The following is a 13,076-nucleotide window of genomic DNA, read 5'->3' on the forward strand; positions in this document are numbered from 1 at the left end:
TACCTAGGGATACAGATCGCCTTCCCACCACAGCAGACATGAGACCTTAACAACATGCTTCTTGTTGCTACAGCCCGAAGGGACATGGGACATGGCCCACAGGGCAACTCTCACCCTTAATGTGGCAGGCAGAGGTGCATTATTCAACCTGATCTTGTTACTGAGATTCCTCTACATTCTGCAGAACTACCCTCACCCCTTCCACTCTCCTTCTTACGCTACAGGCTGAAGTGACATGCTTTAATTGGGCTGTGGGCCTCCTGGGCATCTCTTTCTGTAAGTGTGTTCTACACCCCTATGAGGGTGGATTGGTGATCTCCAACCTTCACTTATTTTATTGGGTCAGCCACCTTGTCCCCGTTACTGAGTGGTCCTTTACTAACCTAGGGTACCCTGCCATCACAGCGGAATTCTTAGAACTTAAACAGCAGGGCGCTTTCAATTTACTCTATGGTCGCACTGTTCCGATGACCCTTCCCCCGGCCCCTCGCTGGACTCTGCTGGTTGATTAGATGGCATGGAGTCCCGACGACAATGAATATGCTTTGGGTCGGGTCCTGGTCTCCCTGCTCTGCAGCACTGGAGGATTTCAGGGCACAGAATTCTGTCAGCATCACAATGCCTGGGGGAGGTGTGGCAGGACAAAGTCATGTTCACATTTCAGCATCTTGTTGCCCCCTTCACATACATAAGTCACAATTCTACCACTTTCTGCAGTCAGGACATGCCCTTGAGGCCTCCCAAGACCTCTCAAAGCTCCCTCCCCAATTCAATCCTGTGGAGGCACACCTGCTGTATTCACTTTGTTGAGAAGGGTGTATAATCCCTTTATTTCTCATTGGTAAATAATACTCCGGATGCTATGATTACCCTCAGGGAACGTTGGGAGGGAGACTTGGCCCTTTGGACAATGAGGACTGGACTGTAACAAAAATGCCCTCTAGATCCTTTTTGATATCAATGAGGCTCTGCCTCATCCAAATGAAATATCTCCACCCTGTCTATTACAGTTCCTCCTGGTTGCATGGCATGGAGGGCAACGTACCACTGTAGTTTTGACAGTACTGACACCCAACGGGCTCCTTCTTTAATAGGATCTGAGACGGTCCTATTATCCAGATGTACGGGTTACGCATTTGCACTACCTATTCTCACATCATACACACAGACCAGTTCCATTGGATCGGAAACTGATGCTCTTGGGCCAAATGTGCACTTGGGGCAGAGCTGCAGCACCTTGCTTCTGGTAGAAGTGGGCTTCAATATTGCGAAAAGAGACATTGCTCTGCATGGCAACCTCAACATGCTGTGCCCTTTCTCGAATGGATAAGGGAGATGGACTTTGCTGCTACAGCTGAGAAAAACTTTTTATTTATCTAGGGGATGTCTGGAGAAACACCACAGGATATGAGGGGGGCTGATTTTCTTACTCTGAGCCTCTCCATTTTATGGGGTGATCTTTTCAATTTATATTTTTGTCCTCTTGACTACCCCGGTACTACAAGTCCGACCTCAACACACCTTATTGTTACTGTAATAAAAGTAAAAAAAGAACAGAATATTTTGCTAAGTATTTTCAAAATTAAAACTCTTTTGCTTAGATTACGTGTGTATGACATTGGACTATTAGTTGGGGGGGCGGGTAGAAAACCCAACTCAACTAATAATCTTAATCCTTGTTAGGGTGAACTGCTAAAGGCACTAAATAAATCTTTGCTTAGCCCTCTGGTAGCTTTGCACAAAACAGTCAGACTGAACTTAGGGGCTGAGTAGTAGAATACTTTTGCAGCACTCAAACAGTAATAAAATGAAAACACAGCACAAGAAAAATCTCAAACTAGTTTAGAAAAATAGAGTACATTTTAATAAATAAAATTACACTGAAGCCACAATAATTCAACAGGTAGCACAGAAGATATGAATTTTGGGATTTTTATTTAAAAGTAGCCCGAAGAGCACAAAGCTTCAATCGTTGTTATCTGGTCTTGCTAGACCGGGTCAAAAACAAGCATTAAGGCTGCGATGGAGCTCGGGGCAGATACAGGTGGTCCTGGTGGAAAGTTTGCCTCTGACTTAGAAAGTTTTATTGAGAACAAGTGGCCATCAACGGGGTAAGATGTAAGTTGGATCCAAAGCAGAGATCAACCACACCAGGTTGATGAAGAGCAAAGGCTCTGGTGTGGTTGTCAATTAAATTGAAAAAGCTCTGAGCGGGTGAAGTCCGATGTTTGGGCCCACGAAGGCCTCCACATCGGAGAGTTGCTACTTTGCATTGGTTCTAATGAAGCCCTCTACGTTCGGATTTAGAAATGTTTCTGGAACTCCAGTCTCCTTCAGCAGGGCAAATGAGCAAGCTGAGGCCAACTGGCTATTCAACATTGATAGCTGTGGCTTTGAGGGTGGTCCCGGACTCCAACAGTTCTCCAGGCAGAAAATTATCAAAAGAGTTTCTAAGTCCTGCTCTTTGCAGTCTGGGGACAGGAGTAATACACTCTAACATAGCTGAGGGACCAGGACCTGGGGGCACCACTTAGGGGTTAGGACTCACTCCAACAGAGGCCAGCAGCAGGTTCCAGGGCAGCTCCAGTTGGTACTCGTCAGCTGGACAGTTGCATTAAAAGGCCTCTAGAACTGTTTGTGCCCCTGTAGCTCAAACATCTCAACTGACCCTTGGAGTCACTTCTGAGGTCCTGGGTTCAAGGCAAGCAGGTCCAGTCTTCCCTCCAGTTCTTCAGCCATCACAGCGGTTCTTCTTCTGAATCTTCACAGGTCCAGGAGTGTTCTGAGTAGTAGTTTGTGGGGTCCCCTTTTGTGCCCAGCATCATTCTGTGGGTGGAGGGCAAGCCTTTGTCTACACCCTAAACTAGTTCTCGTCAGTTCCTCTACTCCTTGTTTGGTGCCATCTTGAGTAGAGAGACAAAGTTGAGGCAGACTTTCATTTGCCAATGCCAAGATAGGCATCCTTTGAAGTCCAGATAGGGGCTGGGTACAGCTCCCAGACCATCCTGTTGAGGGAGTGGTCCCTCTCCCCACTCCCATGACCCTTTGTTCTAATGGCTTATGGTGACAGGCTTTTTGGGTTGAAGAATGAGGAGGGCGGCAGATGGGGTAGGGGTAGGTTTGTATGTTTTGTTTGTTGTTGTACACTTTTTTCCCACACTTGCATACCACAACGAATGCAGTCACATTCTGGCGTACACTCTCCTGCCCAAGATGCTCTTGCCTACACTCTCTTGCCTAAGATGTAGGAACTCAAAGCTCCCGCACTTACCACGCTGGACAACCGTGCCTCTCAGCAGCCTACACCCTTTCCTCTTTAAACCCAATGACACTCTTCACAACTATTTCCTGGAATGTCAGTATCCTGCTACACTGCATTAAGAGGTCTGCAGTACTTCAATATGCCAAACGGTTCATGTTCACTGTCCTAATGTTGCAAGAGACCCACCTGATGGTAAGGTTATGTCCCTTGCTGAAATGATTCGGGTATGACAGGATCTTTCACACCAGATATGGAAGGGGCTCCAGAGGGGTTGTAATCCTTCTGCATAGGGCCTTTGCACTGGTGGTGACCTCTAATGTCTCAGGCACTCAGTGTCTTTTTGTGGGAGTAGACAGCGGCAGCGCATCGCACCTCCGCCAGCAGCAGCCGTTACAAACCTTTATCAACGAAACAATAATACTCTATGTTTATTATCATTTTGTTGTCAAAGGTGCAATCCATGGGGGGTGACGGGAATGAGGAGGAGTACCTCAAACAGCCAAACACACACACTCATGCACACTGTGCTCTCTCCATCCCGGCAACACAGGCTCATAGTCTGTCTGGGAGCGCCTTGGCTGGGCACCCCTTGCCAATTCTAACGCTGCTTTAAGCAGCATCAGGATTAGTCGCAGGGCAGGCTTGGAGCCTGTGTCTGCTGAGGGGATGGAGGAGCGGCACCGCAGGTACTTTTTTAGATTTTTTAAATTTTTTATTTTATTATTTCACCCCCACTACCAGCCACACGCCGCCCCCCCCTTTTAACCTCTGCAAGCCACGACTGGGAGTAGAGGGTCCACTAGAGAGGCGACATTATAATTTTCTGGTTGTCTACATTACGCCAAGCTACCTACCTGCAGCCAATAAAAGAGGCCATCCTGAATTTTCCACAAGGCACCACTTTGATAGGGAAACTTTAATGCTTCCCCAGTCTTAGCTATTGACTCAACTGTAACACCCACAGTGAGCCGGCTATCAGGGGCCATGCAACTTGTGTCTTGGATGGAGTCACTAGAGCTGCGCAGTGCCTATCAGGACACAATCCTGTATATACCTACTTTTACCACCAGCGATGGTTGTCCTCCAGTTAACAGGTACCAACATCCTTCCTAGGGAAATTTCTCATCACTCACCCATCACAGCCTGGTTGGGAATACTAACAGAAACCAACGTCCTGTTTCCAGACTCAAGACCCAAGGCCTGGTGCTTTGTATGTACTCAGTTCTCTGAGTATTTGCTAACTTAGCTTCAAGCTTACTCTGTGGTTAACAAGAACACAGACCCATTGTCAAGCACACTATGGAGTTGCCAGGAACGCCACTATAGGAGTTTGGGCACAGCGTTACCTTAGATATAAGGAAAGGAAAAGGCTCTACCATGTAACCACTCATGAGGACCAAATACTACAGAAAGGCAAAAGTAAGGCAAAACCTTGCCAAGCCATTAGAGACCCTAGCCTGTCAACTAAAGTTGGCCAAAACCTTGCTGAAGCAAATATCATTAGACAAAGCCCAATAATGGAAGACGGAATCCATGAAGTCGGTGTATGAACATGGAAACATGAGCCGGAAGCTGCTGTTCTAACTGGCTATTGCATCCGGGGTTGTTCCAGAAATGATTGATTCTTCCAGTGTTTACAGACATAAATCCAACAAGATCACATCGGTCTTTGTCATCTACTATCATACGCTCTACACCCCTTAACCTTAGCCCCTATCAGAGCAAATCAACTCAATCATAAATGACATCCCTCTCCAGGGGCTCACATCCTCCCTTGTTTGTGATCTAAATAGCCCCTTCATACTAGAAGAAATACAGGAGGCCCTACTGGACATGAATCCTGGGAAAACTCCTGAGTCTGATGGGTTTTTCCCTGGAGTACTACCAAAATGTCTGTGAGTTCCTCAACCCATATCTCCTAGACCTTTATGTAGAAGTGATCTCTAGGGGAGCATTTCTTCCTAGAGAAGGAAAACCACCCACTCACTGATTCTTCTATTGATCATTCTCCCTGATCAATGTTGAACTCTTCACTTAAAGACTCCAATGAACATTGCCTACTCTACACCACCCAGACAAATATGGCTTCATTCCTAACTGCAGTAGCCGTCATCATATGCGCTTAGTACATGTGGCGCTCTCTTATCTCCATTCCATATGGGACCTGTGTGCCCCTCTGTTGTGGACTTCGAGAAGGCATTTGATTCAGTTGACTGGCCCTTCCTGATTACAGTCCTAAGATGAATGAGCTTCTGTCCCCGGTTTGGGCCTATGTAAAACCTTTGTATCCTAAACCCACCGCCTTAGTGCGAATGCACTGGACAATATACAACTCCTTTCCAATTGGCAGGCGAACAAGACAGGAATGCCATCTCCCTGCTTCTTTTTGCCATTGAATCCATAGCAAGAGTAAAACACAGATGCAGGGCTGGCAATGGGAGGTGTGGATGGAAGACAGAATCACACTCTACGCAGATGATATCCATCTCTTCATAGCTAACTCACACCTGTTGAGACCCCGTTCACTGGAAATACTAAGACTGTACGAACAATCCTCTGAGCTTTGAGTGAAGTGGCATTCATCCCTCCTAGTCCCTCTTCAAAGAGATCTAGAGGGAGGTTCCAGCCAGATGACCACTACCGCATGCAGTCCGACTTCGCTACAGCTGCTTACTGAGACTGCCAATTTCCTGGCCTATATGGGGAAAGGGTCTCAATAGACAACAGGCTTCTCTACTACTGCCATACTCAGGTATGGGGGATGATGTTTTACCGCCTGAAGGTTGGATTAGGGCTTATCACTACTTCTTGTGGGTGTGTCAACCACTCCATATATCCTTAGACAAAAGTAGGCAATCGGTATACAACAGGGGACTGGGGAGATTGGGGATGGCAATATAGTGAATGTCCCAACTGCTGGTGATTAATGATTGGCTGACGGGAGGTTGGGAAGACCCGTCATACCATGCCACCTAGGCCTAGTCAGCATAATGGGGCTTCTCTATGGTGGCTTCCTCCCTTGCCACCTCCCAGACATGACTGCTGCTCCGAGATGCCCATGGCTTGCCGCCTGTGCAGGATGGATAACATACCTGAATATAACTCATGTGAAGCCAAACTCCTTATGGGGCTACTTGGAAAGGGAGCAATATACCATATATATTGCTCATTAGTGGTTAATGCATCTAAAGTGTTTGACACACTTAATCAGAAATGGAAGGAATGGATGCCCCACCCGGATGGCCCCCAGTGGAATAGCCATCTCCTCCAAACTTAGACTTATTCAGCTAAAATACCTGAATACCAAGTATTTCTCTTATGCGCCTGTGGCATGCACATAAAATTCCAGATCCCCCCTGCTTTCGCTGTGAACACAAAGATGCAGACTTTTTCAAATGAATGGAAATGCAAACGGATAACTTGGTTCTAGTATGGATTTGATAGGACATTGTCCTGAGTTTTGGACCGAACGATTGAGCTGCTACAAGGGTGGTACTCCTTGGTTTATTGGAAGATCCTAGCAGGCACTGCTGTTAGCAGCTGATTGTGGGACTGGCCACAATGGTCGCTAAATACAGTACTGTGTGCAAATGGAGGTCCTCTTATCCCCTCGTCTTGGCAGAATGGAAGAAGGGGTAGATTATTGTGCCTAGCTGGAACAGCCGATCTACCAGGCATGAGGCTATCCCCAGAAACACTACAGGTTAAGGGACAAATGGTGGGCATTCTAGAGGCTTGAGAATGAGTTAGACTGTGCTCACAGAAGATCATAACTGTTCTAAATACTGTATTATACAAATATTAGAACCAACTGTGCTGTGTCATTATGAGAAAACAATTAATTTGGTATATCAACAAAAACATAAGCCTTACCAAGTGGCCACCTGCGCCCTAGTCCTCTTATGACCTGAATGTCTCCCAACTGATAAATTGGTGAGCAGCAATTTAAAAATGTTTCTTAAATTATTCCAAGAAGGCTCCCGAAGCATGCACATGAGCGGTGGCAGTATTAGATTTTTCTTTTAAACTAAAAGAGAAATCATTCCAAGATGATCAGTATTCATGTGCAAGCATCCCCTGTGTCCATTCTCTCTTGTTTTTTCTTTAACTGGTCATCTAGGGTGAAAAACAGGCAGATGCAAATCCAACTGTTGTCATGGATGTTGTTGCCAATGCTTGTTTTATATCATTTTGAAACCTGTAAATGTATCTCTTGCTACAATGTCTATGTGCAAAGTGAGTTCAATACTTGAGGTGTCAATAGTGTGAGCGTTCACAGAAAATGTTTGTTGTTGGTCAGCATATACATTTGGTGTATTTTTTTGATACAGGCAATATCAAACCTTAGTACTATTTAAGACACTGTTAGACACGGTGGCTAAGCATTTTGTGGATTGGGTCTAAATGATTTATGAGCTGTGACTTTTTGTGTTCTATAATGAGTGTTATTAAAAGAGGATAAAGTGGGCTTGAGGATGCTTTGGCTAAACATTATGTTTTTATTTTTTTAACATATTGTATTTTTCTTGCATTTTGCTCCTGAACTGAGGATGCTTCAAGAGAAGTATTTTTGGGGCACTTTTTATTAGTGCGTAATCAAATTTTCTTTATTTTAGATGATCCTGCGAGATTTATTACGCTTCATGTTTGTATACATGGTTTTCCTTTTTGGATTTGCTGCAGGTAAATATTATGGAAAGCCAATAAATAAACTATATAATGAGTTGGTATATAATAATGTCATCTTTTTAATATAGTAAATGCTGACAGTCTTGCTGCCTCGAACTGTTACAAATAACTGTTTTCACTATATTCATCTGTCTAGGTTACAGTTTTCCAGTCTTGTACTAAATCACTAACTACGAATTACATGGTACCAAGGCAATTACGAATACAAGATCTCCTATTCCATGAGTTTTTCTGCATCCATTTTCCACTTTCTCTGAGAAGGTAGTAAATGTATGTGGTGCCCAAGTGCAGGGAAAGGGGTGAGGGAAGTAGAGGGAAGTGGAGGAGGGATGGAACACCTTTCTCTTAGCAGGGGTAGACATTACACACTTCCCCATGTTAGTAAACTAGAATTGACAATTCCAATAGGTCTGGCTTATGAATAAAAGTGCATCTTGAGTCACTGGTAGGTTAGGAACTCAACAAGTCATCATATATGTAGCCTATCATTCATACTTGGATTCATGCATCCATTCATCTATCCACTGACTCATTCTTGCATTCACCTTCTGGCACAATCAATTAAAACACACATATTCAACAACATATGCACAATAAACGAAAATAATACAATTAAAAAGAATAGAACCTGCTGGGGAGTGACGTGTTTGTGGGCATTTATACTGTTACAGTTAATGGAGTCTCATTGGACTACAGTTGTTATGGCAACGGACTCATGGGACTTGTGGTTTAGTTGAACTTTGAACCTGCTGTATAATAAAAAGTGAAGAAAGAACTGCATAATCCTCGCCTCTGGGCCTGACATAGAATAAAACCTGCTGCTCTCTAAACATGGAGGCATGTGCTTGCAATAACGTAACTAAACGTAGCAGATGATCTCCTCCTTGTAGAAACGTTGTAAATAATCTAGCACTGTTAAACATCCCAGCATGGCCTGCACATTTAGAACCAATGTGTTGGCCATCTTGGAATGGTAAAACAATGATACACTATTTACAACAGCAAACCATCATGGTCTTTTGGTTTAGGGGAAGTAGCTACGTGGAATGTGGTGCATTGTAAATGAAATGAGCAGCAAGTAAGTGGCCATTAGCACTGCCTGGAGAGTTGTAGTGTCATCTAAAGAAATGCTTAAATAAAAAGAGGAGAAGCAAATAAGTGAAAGGGGAACTATAAAAGGAGAACATTGAAAACTAAAGGACTGACTGGCCAACCAACCCTGACAAGGAAGCATGCTCATTTTCCAGTGGATGGTCCGAAAATGCCATCATTCACAGTAGAAGAGATCCAATGACTGATGTGGACTAAACCATTATGCCATGTAGTACACTGTCATGGCTGTAAGCAGAGTGTAAATGAGACTCAAGACAGACCAATGGCAGAACAGAGCTGACCCAAAAACCCTCTAAGTTTGTATAAAAAAAAAAAATATATATATATATATATACACACACACACACACACACACACACACACACATACATATGGATATTATTTAATTATTTTTTTTGCTACAGGATCCTGGCAGACAGCTAAAGAGAAATGTTAGCAAGAATTATTTTAGTGAAAATATTCTCCCAGTATGGTTTGTCAGAGGTGGGAGCCAACACCAAAACCTAGCCCTACCACAGTAATCTGTGACTATTTATTTAACAAACTACCTATCTGTAGGCGCTGATATAGAGAAATAACAATCCAGCCTTAAATAACTATTGACTTTAACATAGGTGTTTCACAATCAATATGTCAGGCCTACTGTGTTTATCATAACGTTTCATAATTAACAAATCAGACCTATAGCATCTGAAATATCTTTCCAGTGAACGAATGAGGCCTCTAGCTGTTATCATTGGCTTGCCACCATAGCCAACTCAGACCTACTGTGTTGGTTAAAAACCTTCCCAAAAGGCAGCCATCAGGTATTGAATAAAACAATTACAAATATGTACAATAATGCAGTTTTCAAAACAATATAAAAACCTCACTAATACAGCCTAATAAGGATTACCATAATGCAAATTGTTAATCTGCATGATTCCATGTAACAAAATTCCTACCTCCAGGAGGTAGCACAGTCTCATCACAATTCACCCTTAAAAGCCTATTGCATTTACCAATAGCAAGGCACTATACACAACACCGGCCTATTGAAGTGTGCATAAACTGGCAACCATCGTAGTATGCGTGACAACAGTCTACTGTTAGACACCTACTGGATTTACCATAGGCTTTTCAAAATAAATTCACCAGGCCTACTGCCATTGTAATAAATTAACAGAATACTCAGGCCAAACCTATGGCATCTGGCATAGCATTTCCCTGCACACCAATTAAGCCGTTTGGTGTTATTATTGGCTTGTCATCATAACCAACTCAGGCCTACTGTACTGAGTTTAAACTTTCCCACAAGGCAGCCATTGGCATACAGTCATAAAATTACAAATGCATACAAATTTACAGTTGGCAAGGCAAAATACCATCTCTCATAACAGGGATGAACAAGGATTCTCACAGTGCACATTTTCAATACCCATTGTTTGTCTGAAGGCAACACCAAAAGCCTTATCTGCTAAGGTAATCTGTGAGATTCCATGCAACAAAAAAACTGTAGGCTTCAATTCAGAGTAGTAACAATCCATCCTTAAATGCTTATTGACTTTAACATATGCTTTTCAAAATGAATATGCCAGACTTACAGCCTTTATCCTAAATTTTATATTAAACAATCATACCCATAGCCTTGGTGTTTGGCATGTCACCAAAACCTATTCAAGTCTACTACTGAGTGTAAATTTCCTGTAAGGCAACCATCCATCATACAGTTATAAAAGTACAAATGTATACAAAATTATAGTTGGTAAACAAAAATGCTATCTCACCAAAGACAGTCTAAAGGGGATTATTGGAGCACATGGCTTTTCATCAACACCAAAACCTTTGTCTAGTATAGTAATCTGTGAAATTCCAGGTTACAAAATGCCTGCCCACAGGCTTTTAGCACATTGTAATAACAATCCATCCTTAAAAGTCTTCTGTCTGTAGTACATGCTTTTCACAATAGGTAGGCAAGGCCTACTGTCTTTGTTATAACGTTTGATAATAGACAGATCAAACCTAAGAAATCTGGCATGACTTTTCCCAATGAACCAATAAAACCTTTACGCTTTACCATTGGCTTTACACCTTACCCAATACTGGCTAATTCAAGTGCACATAAACTGCCACCCATCATGCATTCAGTTATAAAATAACAACCATATGGAACAATACAGCTTGCAAAACAATATAAAACCCCTCTGAACAGGGTCTAACAAGAATCAGCACATTGAAAACCCCTAGTGCTTGTCAGAGTGGAAGGCTAACACCAAAACTCTTACCTTGTTACATATTATCTCAGGGTAATCTGTGAGATTACATGTAACCAAATATCTGTTTTTACCCTGTCACACAATGTGATAACAACCGTTAATGGATTAATGGATTTAACAACTGCTTTTGACAGTAAATTAGATCAACTGCCTTTGTCATAATGGTTCATAATAAGACGACCAAATCTATGGATCGGACATAAGGTTTCCCAGTGCACCAGTGTGGCCTGTAGTTTGTCACCATAACCTACTCTGGTTTTTCATAACAAATTTTATTGGAGTTTTTGCATAAGATATGGCCTGTGTGGTTGCAAACATGTATAAGAGATTGGCAAACAAATCCTGCATTATCAATAATCGTAACATAGTGACTTGCACAGTTTGTTGCATACCACCCACCCACCATCACACATTAATGTCTATCAGTAATTACAAGGATCATTCTTATTTTGCAGTCACCTGCATCGCGTGCCCATAGATGTTACCACTGCATCTAGCAGGGAAGTAGGTGTGCGGACTGAAGCCAGGACAATGTCTCTATAATTGACCTAGAGCTGCCAAAAATTAGAGTGTTTTTGGGAGCATCATCTAGCTTGAAACACTCCAATTACCAGGCCTATACAATGACCCATACCCTTCCTCTAGACCTCAACTGATAGAGGAGAATCTGCTTTCCATAATTTGGCAATATCTCTCTTGCCTACTGTGAGTCCCAGAAACAGTAACTGATGTTTATACCGGTTCCTGCCACGCCCACCAGACTATGAAGAAGGGTTACCGTAGGGTACAGTGGGATGTTCTCCTTTATGGACTTCTCCGAGGAATGACGTCACAACCCACCAGAAATGTGTCAGCGCTGTACAATTTCACACAATGTGGAAGAAGGTAACTTCCTCCGCCCGCAGCTCAAGCACATCGGAGAATCAATCGTACCCATGCATCAAAAGCGTTGTCATGTAAAATATGCCCTATGTAGATATTTAAATTGTACTAATCTAAGGCGGGCAGGGATCACCACCACTCAAGGAAAGCCCAGCGAATCTGTACAATCATCGACATCAAGATATATATCTTCTTCCCAAGTTATTCATAAGGCTTGAAGGGTGGTGGGGTTGTGCGTGAAAAAGGATTGGTATATTGTAGTAGTCTTATGGGTATCCAAGCCTCCCATCCAAAGTTTCCCCTCCAATGGGCTGAACTTTGGTAGTTCCTGCTGGTCTCTAATATATGGGGTTAGTACGTGACAAAAACGTAGGTATTTATAAATTTGCCTATGGTGTATCTGAAATTCACTTTGGAGTTCTTGGAACGATTTCAGTACCATACCCTGAATGACGTCGTCCCATGTAGATATTCCTAAATTATTCCATCTCCAACAGCCCTCTAAGAGTGTCACCTGGTGTAAAGTAGAGCCCTTCTATAGGGGAGTCCACTGTGTCAGCTTTCCCCACTGCCCCATCAATCAGAGGGGCCATCTCCACATGTGTATGACAACCCGAATAGCCAGAGGAAAAGATCCTATCTTCCTTCTGCTGTAGAGGTAGTCTAGAGGGGATGTGTCTCACGTGGCCCAACGTTCAGAAGCGTATGCTGGATCTGACTGAGAGCAATACCACAAATCATTCATAACCTGTAGATAGGAGGTGGCGGAGTAGGAACCCACATCTGCGGCTGTAATGCCTCCAAAGTATGGACTGGAAGCATGTTCAGAGAGCCACTTGTGTCACCCCTCCCCCCACAAGAAGCCACTGAAAACC

At 43.3% G+C, this 13,076-nt stretch overlaps 1 protein-coding gene across 1 annotated transcript in view; it reads left to right on the forward strand.

The window, feature by feature from the left end:
- LOC138283491 (transient receptor potential cation channel subfamily V member 1-like) overlaps nt 1–13,076 on the forward strand; it is a 366,031-nt gene that overhangs the window by 193,445 nt on the left and 159,510 nt on the right. Inside the window, exon 11 of the mRNA XM_069221435.1 lies at nt 7,879–7,945. Coding sequence (XP_069077536.1) covers nt 7,879–7,945 — 67 coding nt within the window. The remainder of the gene's footprint in view (nt 1–7,878; nt 7,946–13,076) is intronic.

Source organism: Pleurodeles waltl, chromosome 3_1 (assembly GCF_031143425.1).
Source record: "Pleurodeles waltl isolate 20211129_DDA chromosome 3_1, aPleWal1.hap1.20221129, whole genome shotgun sequence".
NCBI lineage: Eukaryota > Metazoa > Chordata > Amphibia > Caudata > Salamandridae > Pleurodeles > Pleurodeles waltl.